Here is a 15,249-nt window from a genome sequence, read left to right on the forward strand (position 1 = left end):
GACTCTGTTTTGCAGACTTGCAGCTGCGGCCGAACGTTCTGCGCCCATCTCCTGTTTGTCATGTTGAGAGTCTTCAAACTGGACCCTTCCAGCCCGTTGCTGTGGCGTCGGAAGCTGAAAAATTTCGAGGTGCGTCCCGACAATAATATATTCCGATATATTCTCCTTAAGTCATAATCCTTCTCGTTTAGGTGGAAAGCCTTTTGCGGGATTATCAGGAACGATGTAACTCTAGAATTTCTCCCAAACGCAAGTCAAGAGTCAAGCGAATGGTGAATCAGATATCCCACGGCAATCAGCAGGAGACTTCCAGCAACAGTGATGACCAGTATGTATTCTCTTTGGCCAAACTTGATAGTTGTATATAATTATATAATTAGACTAAATGGAGTGAAATGTTTCTATGCTCTGATTATAATTCTTGTCCAATTTCTGGTTTTTGGCTCAATCCCAACCAGTAGAAGTTATCGGAGTACAAGATTTTGGATCTGCAAAATATAGTATTTACTGCGGCAAATTCTTCAATTAAAATTATTTATTACAGATCCACCCACCGTAAACACTACCGTATGATTTAAAATCTTAAATTTTGAATGTCAATAACTTGGCTTCCGCTGGTCGGAATTGAGTCAAATTTCTTGCGCGTCGTTTTTTCAGACGACTCAATAGTTTCACGGGGTAGCCAGTGAAATTTGGAAAAAAATGATATTTTTATTTTTATTAAATGAATCGTAAAATTTTATACCACAAGAACTTCACGCCGGCAGGTTGAAATGGAGTCGAAATTGGTGTGCAGCGTTTTTTTAGGTTGCCCAACAATTTTTTTATCAAGTAGCCAGTTAAATTTGAAACAAATAGTTACTTTTGAACAGCCCCGCCAAGCTTTGTGTACGGACGGACACTTGGCATTATCGTGCTTATGAGATTGAACTCTGGTATGATTTGAACTTGATTTTTGTAGTATTTCATCTAATCAGGAATTTAAATCAATGTCCAAGTTTTTCCGAATTCAGTGAATCCAATTTTAACCTGAATTGGAAAAGCTGGATATTTTCTAGTTGTTGGCGTTTTTGTGAAGTTTTCTGTTTTAATCACCTTGTAATGGATAGTTGTATCAGCAGATATCCACGTTGTTGTGGTCGCGCACGTTAAACAGAACCGCCCAAAGGCACCGATGATATACAGAGGGCCGTAATTACGTTGTGTTAAATTTAAATAATCTAGCAATTTAGCCTCGAGTTATGGTTGTATTATTTTAACGTACTTCTAGTCGACTGTTTGGATTCCGTATAACGTTTTATGATTTTTCGCTAAACCGTAAACGTGTTAATAATTGCCACAGTCGTAATGGTCCTAGCGATAATTTTGTCATTGAAATTTGATATTCTCCCTCCCCCATAATTATGACGCTCAAAGATGACTCGGCAAGGTAGCTCTATCTAGCAAGGACTAGTTCTAAACGAGAAATCGGTATAAAACTGTAAAAATAACGATCACTGCTCCATCCTGTATCAGTTCTGTGAGTTTGATATCGTAAGATCAAAAATATTTGAAGTTAGAATCTCTCTTTATGGACGGCATTAGACCGCAAACACGCTTGTATCATTGCAATCAAGTTGGTACATCATGCCTCACCAAATCGGTTTCATTCGAACCTCTGTTTATATACTTGTTATTGTGGAGTTACCTCTTGGTAAGAGGCACAAGTAAAGTCTACCAGTAAATTATCCTGTGAAGACAACAAATTCACGATTATTTTATTCTGTGTACATTGTATTCAATCAGCCTGGTATCAATAAATGCGCGCAGGAAACTTGGTAACTGTACTAATTGCAAAATCTGCAAAAACAGTGGTCTATGTGTCATGTCTCTGACGGCTTTATACGTATTTTGTTAACTATGCCGGACTTCTTGTGTGATGTATCATTCACTCATGCATCTGAATCGTACTTTCGATGCTTCAAAGTTTATTTAAATTGTATTAGATATGAGTGGGAACGGGCTGTGCTATAATACACACTCACACGAATTGCAAAAAGTCCGAAAGATTTTCAGAGTCTCGACAGTCAATACTATTTGATATGTCATGTAATTCAAATGTGACTTGTGTTGGGGCGTTGTTGTGTTAGGTCTTTTCATAAGGGTGCGGGATTTGGTGTCTTGTTTTGATACAACCATTGCGCCGGTCATTATGTACAGTGATACGTAAAGCCATGCTTCAGACGTAGGTAGAGTTATTTTGTCTGCGCTCGTTTGAGAGCTATTCGTGCGTTAAGAGTGACTGGATTTTCAGTGCTTAAATTGGCAGGTTCTATTGTATCTCGAGTCGTTAAGTTATCACATTTGTGATCTGCAAAAGTAATAGTCACATTTGGAACTATTTCAATTGCTGGAATTCTGTTTATCTGAACACTTGGCCAATTTTTACGGTGAAGACCAAACCCTACTACGTGAAACTTCTATCACCGATGGCGTTGCATGCTGTGATGCTCACTAATCCTTGTGCAACGATCTGTCATTTGTTTTAGACAGTACGCCTCAGTTAACTGGATTGGTATTTACAATCGTTGTGGGCGTACTCAACAAAATACGTTAGCTTCAAGACTACTTTGTAATAATTCTGCTCATACTCGATCGACACATTATGAATCACTCTCCAATGCGTAAGATGACCGTTACGTCAAAGAAATCAATTAATTGTCGTTTGACGTTGCGATTTTGATTGATATTGTTCCTTTTGACCTGTTGTTCAGCCGTTTCTGATACCATTGTATAGTGTGGTTCACGTTTTCGTTTTTGTAAATTAGCGAATCGGAAAGTCCGCTTCGTGATAGTAACGAAACATGTATTGGCAGTGCCGTTGTCTAAGGGACGTTTCTGTAAGTATGTAACGCGATGAAAATAATGATTATGTACAACAGTTGAACACCAAAAGTCATGTAAATATGTTGTGTGGATGTCTTGAAATTTCTTGTTTCTTTGTGTATTGCAGTCGTGTCGAATGATTCTATTTTGGGGCAGACGTAATCACGTTAGCACAATATCTGATTCCGTGCATACGTTTAAAAGCAATGTTCCGTTTTATTCTCTGTATTTTGTTGGTTAAAGTTTGCATTACTTGCTTAATAACTCAATGCTAGCCTACCTTCAGCCATCTGTTTCCTATCTCCCTAGTATTCATTTTCAATGTGCTGATCTTTTCATTGCTTAGGCTCCTGGTATCGGCAGCATTTTAGTTTCACGTATATCAAGGACTCGAGGTTAATGCCAAAGTGACACAGCTCCTATCCTAATTTGACTTTCAAGCTATGTTTAGTTTGCAAAAAGTTGGACCTACTTGGCTACTTGTAATTAAACGGCCCTTTTTTGAGCCAGTATTTTCAAATCATACACAGACACTAGCGTTGTTCAATAATAACTTTTTTTTTCCGAATTCCGGGGATTCTCTGATTACATTTTTAGGTTGTTTAAAAAACGATGCACACCAAATTTGGCTCGATTACAGCCGGTAGAAGCGAACTAATTGCAATTGAATATTTTGGATTTGCAAAAATTGCCTGGACGGTGGGTAATCCCAGAATTATTAATGAAAAACTCAAATAACTTCGCCTCTACGGGTTGGAATCGCGTCGCGTTGTTTCGCGTCGTTTTTGCAGACAATTCAACAATTTAATATGGTTGACAGCATTATTTAAAATCTAAAAAAAAATTATAACAAATTCTAAATTTTCAAACTCCTTTTTAGGCAACCAAAAAATTTAATCGGTAAATCCCCGGAGTCCGAAAAAAAAGGTTAGCCCGAAATGAAGAAGGTCATTATCGTCATGGAGCCTGCAAAATTATAATATTTCGATCTTGTAGATTTCTGCATAGATTTTTTCAAATAAAATTTCAGGTTTTAAATTTTGGTTACCGCCAGCATATAGTTCCATTTCTTTCCCCATGTTTCTGATTAAAACAGGCAGGCCCGTTTCAGCGTAAGACTCCTCGTTTTTGCGTTATCGTTTGGATTTTTGTGTATGTCTGTCAACTTTGACGTCTCTCGTTCTCAATACATAATAGGGTCGTTGCTAATTTTGTTCCCTTTTCCGCAGTTCGTCGAAGGGAGAGGAGGAAAACTGCCCGATATGCCTCCTGCAAATGATCGACGACGAACCTATCACCGTGTGCGAGGTCGGATGCAGAAATAAACTGCACACACACTGTGTCGACATATGTAAGTATCACTATCCAGACTCACATTATCTAATTAGACTAATTAGAGCGAAGCGCCAGTAATCAAATTCTAATCTAATTTGTGAATTGTTTCTATCCTCTTATGTTAATTCTAATCCAATTTCTGGTTTTCTTGAAAATGCTGGGCAACTGTAGCCTATGCCGCGAAACCAGCCAAGCTTGCTGTACAGATATTTGGCATTCTTGTGCTGTGAAAATGAACTTTGGTTTTATACCAACTGTACTTGATGGTTGTCGTGTTTCTTCCTGATTCGGAGAATAGTTCAATGTCCAAGTTTTTTCCAGTGTTTCGAATTTGATTTGGAAAAATCTGCGCGGCCAGAGTTCTAATTCAAATATAATTTGGAAAAGCTGCAAGTTTTCAAGCTGTGCAGTAGGGTTGTTCAAAAAAAACTTTTTTTTCCAAATCTCACTCGCCTAGTGACTAAATCGTCAGGTTGTCTAAGAAAACGATGCACACCAAATTTGACTTAATTCGAACCAGTAGAGGCCGTGCAATCTTGAATTTAAATTAAAATTTATTATTTAAAATTAAAAAAAAAAATTTCAAATTTTTCTGTTAACCTCATAAAATTGTTGAGCTGTCTTCAAAGGCGATGCAAAACAAATTTGAGTCAATTCCGACTTGTAGAAGCGGAGTTATGTGAGTTTTTCATTGATAATCCCCGGATCAAAGATAATCCGAGAATTATCAACGAAAAACTTGAATCATTCCGCTTCTACAAGTCGGAACAACAATTTCATGGGGTTAACAGAAAAATTCTAATTTTTTTTTAATAATTTTTAATGATAAATAAAAAAATTTAATTCAAGATTGCACGGCCTCTACTGGTTCGAATTAAGTCAAATTTGGTGTGCATCGTTTTCTTAGACAACCTGACGATTTAGTCACTAGGCGAGTGAGATTTGGAAAAAAAGTTTTTTTTGAACAACCCTACTGTGCAGCTGTGCTACCATGGTCTGTGTCGGTGATCCTGCTGCAGCTAGATTGCCGCTACCTTTCCAGGGGCGGAAGAATGCAGGAGAAACGCGGACGCGTTAAAGTGTCCTTTATGCCGCGTCGTGTGGAAGCCGGCGGAAACGACACGGAGGCCGTTTATGGTGGAAATTCCCAGGGAGTACGAGGACACCGCGGACACCTGGGTTCGGGTGAGTGCTGGGTACAACCGAACTAATATCGGATTTTTGACACGATAAATCTGATAACTTGCACCTTCGCTGATAAGCTAGGGCAAGTTTTTGCAACTTTTTCTTTACAACTTCCGACAGCTTCCTAAATACTCGGAACTCATGTGGTGTGGTGTTTTAAGCTGTATGGAGCGATCTTATATTGCAGCTTTTTGCAACCTATCTTTATTTTTTCATGCAACATTCTGAAACTCTTTTCGATTTTTCATGCAAACAACTTTTTACTGGAAATATTTTGCGCTATATGTAAATAGATCGCTTGATTATTTCAATATCGTATAAAATTGAGGTCCTTTCTGATTTGGCATACGCTCAGGGTAGACCGCTGAAACTTATATTTTTATTGGGTCAATTTTTACATGTGATTGATTTTGTTGAAAATAACTTAACATATTCGGCCGATATTCAAAGGATACGGCATCTAGCACAATGCACGTTTCCAGAGTATTTCTTAGAACAGAGTCACAACCATTGTTACGCTTGGAAGTGAAATAACCGAGAATGGCTGCATCTGGACACCTGTCAGCGAATGTGGTCGATAGGGTTGTTCAAAAATAACCTTTGTTTCTGGATTCCGGGGATTTACTGATTAAATTGTCTAAAATAAATAACACCGCGCACTAAATTTGGCTCGATTCCAACTGGTTGATGTGAACGCGTGGAAAATTTTGAATTTCTTGAAAAAAAGTTTTGAAATTTTACTGTCAACCACATGACATTGGTAAGTAGTCTGAAAAAACGATGCTCAAGAATTTTTGCTCACTGGCAACCGGTAGAAGCGAGGTTATTGCAGTTTAAAATTTTGGCTTCGTTTAAAATAACCTGGACGGTTGGTAATTCCAGAATGATTGATGAAAAACTAAAATAACTTCGCTTCGACTGGTTTGAGTTGCGTCAAATTTGTTTTGCGTCGTTTTTGTAGACACCTCAACAATTTCATGGGATACAGTAAAATTAGGAATTTTTTTCAAACTTTTTATAATAAATTAAAAATTTTCAAACTCCTGTGCGTTCACACATCTACTAGTTGGAATCGAGCCAAATTTGGTGTGTTGTGGTGTTTTGGGTAAACTCGCAATCTAATAACCAGCGAATGCCTGGAACCCGGGAAAAAATGTTATTTTTGAGCAACCCTACGTAGGGCGGAGGATTAGATCAATGTTGTCTAGTCTGGCAGTCTGTCTGCCAATTTTGTTTACCTCAAACGGGCGATACCGATATTTCTTTGAAACCGGGATATTGACAAGATGTTATGTGCGATGATTTCCCGATAATTGACTCGAGCCGATCGAATTTGACTCGGATTTTTTGCTGACACCGTTGTTTTTCCAGGCTTTCGGTTGGGAGCTCGTCACTTGCTTGTTTTCCTCGCATGCCAACATCAGGGAGAACGGTCTGCGGAGATTGTCGCATGATATCACGGGGGCGCTACTAACTACGCAGCCATACGACATCCCCGATGATCACTCTGAAGATTCGGACCGGTGAACATGCTTACTTTTGTTGGCAGTTGTATAAGATTTTCCAAAAGACGTCCCGATATATGGCCCCTAATATTGAATGATATATTTCAACTTTTATCAAAATACACCAACCTAAACAGAATTTTGAGGTCCTTTCCGATGTGACGTACATTTAGGCGGGACCGCCGAAAACTATATTTTCGCTGGGTCAATTTTTTCAGGCTGTTGATTTTGCTGCAGTCGCCGACATTGAGTTTCTCTACAGTGCCTTGGATAGGAAATGATTCGAGGATCTCACACCCTCATAATTTCGAGGAACTTGTCCATGAATGCAACTTTTTAACGCAACTTTTGTGAAAGTTAAATGCAACCTTTTTACTGCAACTTTTGCGAAAAATTATTGTAACTTTCCACGGATTTGACTGCAACAAAAACTTATAGTAATCATCTTGTGGGCCAGATGTGGTAGTAGGGTTTAAACGAAATTTGATATAGACATCCAAACACGCTTGACGTGCACGGAAAAATTTTAATATTTGCAGGGGAAACATTCATCATAATATCGTTACGATCCGAAGCCGTCGCGTTATTTGTATATAATTCACATTGCAAGTGGATTATTTTTGTAAACGCCGTAACCCGTCCTGGTGATGGATTGCCGCAAATTTTCAAAGACACCCGTAGATTGCCAAGTCACGTTGTCTCTCTGCCAAAAGTAGGTTCTGGAATTGCTCGGTTCCGCGACTGCCAACGACGCCACCGCCTCTGTTTTGGATAGTAATCAATACGGGCTAGACGGAATCTCGCCTGTCACGTGCGCGTTTCGAAAATGTGCTTCCCAATATTTTGTTATCTGATGTAGCGAAGAGCCGTCAGACTTGTAGAATTGGATAATTCTAGTTGTCTTATTGAACTAATCAGAAAAAAAGGCCGGTAATCTAATTCTAATCCAATTTGTGAATCACTTTTATGCTGTAATTCTAAATATCTAGGCCTACATGGGAACTGTATAGTAGGGCTCTTCAAAAATGACTTTGTTCTCAAATCGTACTGGCTACTTGATAAAATTGTTAGGTTACCTAATTTAAGCCTACACACAAAATTTGGTTCAATTCCAGCCAGTAACCGCTTTGCTACAGGAGAAGAAAGTTTCTATTTATTATATAAAAATAAATAATGAAAAAATTGAAAATTTTCTGTTCACCCCATGAAAGTGTTAGGCTGTCTAGTTTCTATAGAAACGATGCTCACCAAATTTGGTTCTATTCCAACCAGTGGAAGCGGAGTTATTGCCTTTGAAAAATTTGGATTTGAATAAAATAGTATTTACGGTGACCGATTCTTTGTTTATTTATTATAATTGTGCTCACCGTAAATACTATTTTATTCAAATCAAAATTTTTCGACGGCAATAACTCCGCTTCCACTGGTTGGAATTGAACCAAATTTGGTGAGCATCGTTTCTATAGACAACCTAACACTTTCATGGGGTGAACAGAAAATTTTAAATTTTTTTATTATTTATTTTTATATAATAAATAGAAACGTTCTTCTGAAGCAAAGCGGTTACTGGCTGGAATTGAACCAAATTTTGTGTGTAGGCTTAAATTAGGTAACCTAACAATTTTATCAAGTAGCCAGTACGGTTTGAGAAAAAAAGTCATTTTTTAAGAGCCCTACTGTATAGTGCGCAACGAGCCAAGCTTGCTGCGCAGACACTTGCTATTCTCGTGGTTATGTGATTTAACCCTAGTATACACTTTGCGAATGTGAATTTTTCTTGCCAAACCAATTAAATAACTCTCTCACTATTTCTGGCAATAGATCGTCGCCAAGGGGTGCCACCGCCGACCCTGAAATATCCACGCTAACGTCGAACGCCAACCTCTGTTCGTGCTGCGCAATCCTGGCGATGGTCTGCGCCGATCCCGAATACAGGGTGTACGTTACCGCCTTGGTACGTTTTGCGCTGTTGTATTTTGTGTGGCTGATGTCACACATCGATTTGTTCCTGCGCAGAGAACGCTACGCGCCATGCTGGCTTACACGCAGTGCCTTTGTGTCGCCGATGTGAGCGCGTTTCGGAAGATCTTGTCGCCTGTTGTCGAGACTATTTTGTTGCGATGTGCTGACAGCACTAGGTGAGTGTTTATATACACAGTATAATTGTCTTTTACTGACCTCTACTTGAAATACGTGATCACACCATTGTCAACATGTCGATGGTTCCCAACCCTTTTCGACTCCTCCCCTCCTTGTCAAGCTCGCACAAATTTTCGCCCCTCATATCTACGGATCTGGAAAAAGACATAAACGGGAAATTTATCCACCCGACTCTGATCGCTGCTGAATCGACTAAAAAAGGTCATTCTTTCCGAGTACGTGCTCGGAAAACCGATTTCCGCGTGCAGAACTAGCCGTGGTAATTGAATATATGTTGCCGGACTGAATACAGATTTTAAAATACTTTCGTAAGAAGCGTTTATTAGCTCGAAGAACTTTTCGTGTGATCCTTGTTAAGAGATACCGGTTAAGTTGAATGCAAGATCAAATGATGTATTGTGCCGCTGTATATGAATGACGAATTTTCATGTCTTGCAATGTCACATTTCGTGTTACGACTGTTGATATAGGCTTACAAAGTTCTTTTGAATTCTCCTCTAGTTGCCGACGATTACCCCTGACAAGTGTCAGCCGAAAATATTGATTTTTTTTTCAATACGAATACTTTATTTAATTGTACATTGAAATTCTGTACCTCCGAAAGTCTCTTGAAAAAGAACTCGATATCAAATAAACCATCATCGAAATCTCGTACTGCTCTTACGCATACGCGGATGTTTTCTTTTTGTGTATTATTTAACTAACAACAGGTTATTTCAAGAAAATTTAGTAATTCCAGTGTTGTTTTTGACGCACGGCTCAATGCGGCGATACTGATTTCTTGCATTTTGACGTCAGACACCTCCGCAAATGTCTTCGGGAAACGGACCGCATTCACGTGATTGTGTTGACGCAATTTTTTGTGCAATTGGGTGTGTCGTGGTGTGTGGCTATTTGTGATCGATGGCAGTCATTATTATGTAATGTTCCGCACTTCGTAGCGTCGGAGTTATATTCCAAAACGTAATATATTCACGTCCCTCACGCACAGATCGCTATGTGTCTAATAATGCAATAATAATATCTCATGAGATGTAATATAATTTTTTTTACATCATCGGAATCCGTCAGACTCACACCTTCCATCTCTTGCTTTTCAGACGTGCCTTACAACTGTCTGTGAGTACGATCATGGAACTATGCAATGGTCAATCCGGGGAACTGGCCGTGGGCAAGGAAATTTCTGCGGGCACCGGTATTGCGTTTGGGATATTTGTTTGTTGTGCTGTGTAATATATCGCGACGATCCGTTACATGTTATCTTATGCGCCTTATGCGAAATCCCAACATGATCTGCATCTTCATCAGTGGTAATGTCATGCTGGCTTGGTCATGGTCACCCTAGTTAACACAATGGCTTGATTGTGTTTGACTCGATATCCTAGATGCTATATGCCAGCGGTCGGGAACCTGTGGCTCGCGAGCCATATATGGCTCTTTTGGGTATAAGATAAGGCTCTTTTTCAAATAAATATTTTTTTTTACTGAATTGATCAATATCGCAGCAACTGGTTAGTAAATTTTCATCACGACCACAATAATTATTCTCGTGAGCGTATAAACATGTCTTTGAGAGGTAAAGAAAATGCCGTCTTCAGGGTTAGGGGCTCGGACAGCCCTTTTCAAAATCCCCAAATTGAAGTTACTGTCGCGCCGGCGACCAATATCACTCGCGAATTCGATGTACCTGACCCGAAATCTTGGATTGCACGATACGTTGATTGATCAAAGAGAATAGCAGAAATGGTGATGCCCATAAATGACAACGTAGTTATCAAATATAGCCTATATACGCACCGTTTTCCCGATCTACTGCGCGAAATGAACTGCCGTGGAAGTGACATTCACAATTACAAACAACGCCATATCCACGTTCTTGATTGGTGTGTCGCTTTGTGACACCAGCGATAAAATGTAGGCATGTAGCGCAACGTTATATGTTCTCGCCAAATACTTTCAGAATTGAGAAGTCGATCAGTATTTAGATTTTCGGAATCAATGCAACAGTTACATTCGGTTCACATCAGTTATTATAAATTCTAAGCTATTCACGATGAATTGCGGTATCCATGGCGAAGTTTGGCCCGTCTGTGCCTTACCTATCGCATTGGGCTGTACTTTCGAATAATAAATATGCAAGTCGCCTAATTTTGGGAGGAAAATGTTCAAAATTCAGTCATTCATTAACATCGATAGAAAATACCAATAAAACTAGCAATAGTAATTGAAATTTTCACAATTTTCGTTCACTCATCGTAGCGACAGGTGACGAACTGCCTCGCTTGCCTCCCCTGACCCCATGTCACTGATGTATCACACCTTACATTGGGTATATACGGCTGTAGTGATCATGTTTGGCTCCATTTACGCATGTGATCATGGGTTGTCGCATTTAAAAGCAGCATCACGACGAAGCTACGTTCTCGCAACTCAAATTTCGCATGCTTGAATGCGGTTACCAGCATGATTAGTACGAATTTTTACAGATAAAATGAGGCGCACACGACGAATCCCCAATGTGCTACCATGACGTCACAAATTTTCAATTGTGACGTAACAGTTGATCGACATGTATGGCTCTTCGGGAGTTGAAATGGAAAAAATTGGGCCAATATGGCTCTTCGGACGAAAAAGGTTCCCGACCACTGCTATATGCTATCCATTATAGTGTGGATACAGTGTTGTGGCTCGAGTCCAAGTTCAAGTCACTTGGTTCTCTGTTCAGTAGGAGTGCTCTAAAATGACTTTTTTTCTCAAATCGTACTGGCTACTTGATAAAATTGTTAGGTTACCTAATTTAAGCCTACACACCGAATTTGGTTCGATTCCAACCAGTAGCCGCATTGCTACAGGAGAAGAAAGTTTCTGTTTATTATATAAAAATAAATACCCAAAACTTTGAAAATTTTCTGTTCACCCCATGAGAGTGTCTATAGAAACGATTTTAACCAAATTTGGCTCAATTCCAACCAGTGGAAGCGGAGTTATTGCTGTCGAAAAATTTAGATATGAATAAAATAGTATTTACGGTGGGCACCACTATATTAAATAATTAAAGAATTGGTCATTGTAAATACTATTCATTAAAACCGCCAGCCTTATCAGTCTCATTTTTAATTGAATTGAAATTTTCAGCGTTGCTTTGCCTTGAATACCCAATTCTGACTGCTTTGATCAAAAAATCTGTTGATTACGGCGATGTTTATTGACATTGCACAAAAAGTCAAAATTTTTTCAAAAATTGTCAAAATTGTCTATGAAGTCAAAATATTTTTGCAACCTGCATTTCGTTGGTGTCGCAGATTCCGTTTTTTAGGTCGAAGAAATATCCATCTGAAATCGGAAAAAATGTAAATTTTACAAAAACGCGATTTTAAGTTTGATAAAATGGACATACGCTGCGTTAATTCCACCGCGACGATATCTCGTCAGCACCTTGAAATATTGGCGACATTAGTTTTTACCGGTCGTTCTTTTGTTTGCAAGAATCACTTGGCGTAGGCGACGTCGATTACTTCCTGGAGTTTCTCGAATCGGAACGAGCCCCGGACTCGGCGTCTTGGCAGTGGCGGCTAGGACGTCTGAACGTCCTCAACGAACTGTTTAAGGAATTCAAGGAAAAATTCACGCATCCGTGAGATTCTTCGTCTGGCTTTTGGTGATTGTATCGTGTCTCAATTCGACAAAATTTTAACAGGGAGAGTCACACCGACGGTGCAGTGTCTGCTAGATTGTCGAAAGTGACCAAGTACACTGCCGACTGTTTGAGGATATCGAAGCATCAGTACGTGGTGAAGATGGCGCACAAAGTGTTTGTTCAGGTAGCGCGAGTTTGTGACTACATAATGACAACAGTTTAGATCACTCATAAACAAAAGCAAAAAATCGTTCATCTTTTACTGTAACATTACTTCTCCGAATTTGCTGTTACCAACTATAGATTTGAAGCCAACGCATCAAGCAATCTTTCTGCAGAGTGATTTACGGAACGACCTAAAACGCTGTTTCCACAAAAAATTTGCCTTTTCTGTTTTGTCTGAAATTAAAAGCTGTTAACGAGAGAGATGGCTCGGAATTGACGACGAAATGTGGTGTGCTTGAACTCAATCGCGTTGTCTATGTTCGCGTTGACACGTGAAGATGGAGTTTTGTGTGCCACCAGCTAAAAAAGTTTGGGAACCACTGATTTAGATAGATCGAAAGAGAGAGAGAGAATCTCTTGAACTACGGTAGCTGTGTACTGCCTACGATAGCAATCTGATAAAAAAAATGGTGAGGATAATCGACTTGAATATACAATTGGATAGTATATTCATATTGAAATGAACTCGAATATTTTCGGCTGACACTCGTCAGGGGTAATCGTCAGCAACTAGTAGAGAATTGGAAAGAACATTGTATATCAGCAATCGTATCACAAAATATGACGTCACCAGCTTGAAATTTCAAACGGTGACGTCATATTTTGTGATACGATTGTTGATTGACAATGTTTTTTCCAATTCTCTACTAGTTGCTGACAATTACCCTTGTCGAGTGTCAGCCGTAAATGTTCATGGCTATTTCAATATGAATATACTATTCAATTGTATATTGAAGTTTTGTACCTCCAAGAAGCTCTTCAAATAATCGACTTGTTGTTCATTTTCTGCAAACAAAATGAACACCGACAAGTTTTCTACCTGCGCTGCGGCGCATATGAGATATATACTTGACCGCCAACTTTGACAATCTCATTCCGATTATTTTCACAACGCAGGCAGTCAATTTCGGGAGCAAGGACCCGCAATTCATGAACGTATGCATGCAGCTCCTGCAGAACTTGGATTATCCCAGGCTGCGGAAGAGGGTGGCGCAATTTCTACCCGAAGACGTATCGGTGCCAGTGGAATGGTACGATATCGTCTCATTTCTTCTTTACTCCCGTATCTATCCGTGTCGAATTCTAGGGGTAATCTGTCGGGGTCGTGCGACGAGCAGAGCGATTGGATCACCGGTCCGGCCGCGATTAAGAGCCCGGTTTTGGATTCCAACCCGGGGGCCGGCGAGATCGGGATTGCGTCTTCGAGCGTGGCCAGATACCCGTCCTACGTGGTCACGTCTCACAGGGCCACGTTTCCGTCTCCGAGTCTGGCCGAGGCGTCCATGCAACTGGCGTCGTCGCCGTCGACTAACGAAGAATATGACGAAGGTAGGTTTCTGGCAGTGGGTAAAGTTTTTTGGGTTCAGATTCATAAGTCAATCTGACTTTTGTAATTTTGACTCGAGTCAAGTCGACTCATTGGTGATTCATCACCGAGTCAAGTCCAAGTAGGTGAGTAGAGGGTCGAGTCCGGGTCATGGTGTCGTGAATCGAGTCCTATAGTCCAAGTTATTGTATTCACTCTTCGGTTTTGAGTTCAATCCAATTCAACCTAATTCTTTCAACTCCGCTCAGGTGATACAGAAAGGCTCACATTCATGATACACTAATTTCCATAATTCTTAAAAGTTTCTGACTCTATTTTCCAAGTATCAGGACTGATAGACGAAACACCAATCGTGCGGTGACTTCACTATTCTTCGAAGTTACAATGAAATGTATGTCTCGGCCGTCCTAGTCGCGAGTCATATGACTTGGTTCGAGTTTTTTCGAATTCGGTTATTCTAATTCTGATCTGGTTTGGACAAGCTTATAGTTTTACACTTGTTCATCTCTGGTGACGAAACCTTTGATTATTTGAATTTTCATGACCGTGACATATTTTGTGTTACGATTGTCGATTTACAATGTTCTTTCCAATTCTCTACCAGTCGCTGACGGTTACCCCTGACGAGTGTCGGCCGAAAATATACGGGCTCATTTCAATTTGAATATACTGCTCATTTGTGAATTTCGCAGAATTGAACAACATGCATCGAGATGGGATACTTCTGGGCGGATCGTGCGCGCACCCGCCTACCCCGCCCCCATCGTCGGACGACACCACTAATTTAACGGACGCCATTCAGGTAAGACTGACTCATGACTCTAGTACAACGGTACGAATTATGTGGAAAGTTGAAATGTGCACGTTTTATGAAGTTGAAATATGCACGTTTTATGTGACCATGAAGATAATTTGGTATTTTTCAACCATACGTATTTCAAGGCACTTTGTGGTGACAATGATGTATTTTGATCATGACCTCACAGTTACGTCATTTCCATTAGCGTGCG

At 39.8% G+C, this 15,249-nt stretch overlaps 1 protein-coding gene across 4 annotated transcripts in view; it reads left to right on the forward strand.

The window, feature by feature from the left end:
• The window catches only part of LOC145433089 (mitogen-activated protein kinase kinase kinase 1-like), a 42,922-nt gene that overhangs the window by 17,170 nt on the left and 10,503 nt on the right, over nucleotides 1-15,249 (forward strand). For all 4 annotated transcript variants that reach the window (XM_080310010.1, XM_080310013.1, XM_080310011.1 and 1 more), the window contains exons 10-22: nucleotides 16-129; nucleotides 192-328; nucleotides 4,095-4,216; nucleotides 5,243-5,385; nucleotides 6,757-6,908; nucleotides 8,712-8,844; nucleotides 8,907-9,028; nucleotides 10,151-10,245; nucleotides 12,537-12,684; nucleotides 12,748-12,871; nucleotides 13,810-13,943; nucleotides 14,000-14,241; nucleotides 14,932-15,041. In XM_080310010.1, coding sequence (XP_080166136.1) covers nucleotides 16-129; nucleotides 192-328; nucleotides 4,095-4,216; nucleotides 5,243-5,385; nucleotides 6,757-6,908; nucleotides 8,712-8,844; nucleotides 8,907-9,028; nucleotides 10,151-10,245; nucleotides 12,537-12,684; nucleotides 12,748-12,871; nucleotides 13,810-13,943; nucleotides 14,000-14,241; nucleotides 14,932-15,041 — 1,776 coding nt within the window. The remainder of the gene's footprint in view (nucleotides 1-15; nucleotides 130-191; nucleotides 329-4,094; nucleotides 4,217-5,242; nucleotides 5,386-6,756; nucleotides 6,909-8,711; nucleotides 8,845-8,906; nucleotides 9,029-10,150; nucleotides 10,246-12,536; nucleotides 12,685-12,747; nucleotides 12,872-13,809; nucleotides 13,944-13,999; nucleotides 14,242-14,931; nucleotides 15,042-15,249) is intronic.

The sequence above is a fragment of the Botryllus schlosseri genome, chromosome 2, assembly GCF_051294905.1.
Source record: "Botryllus schlosseri isolate E-star chromosome 2, Bs_hap1, whole genome shotgun sequence".
Taxonomy (NCBI): Eukaryota; Metazoa; Chordata; class Ascidiacea; order Stolidobranchia; family Styelidae; genus Botryllus; species Botryllus schlosseri.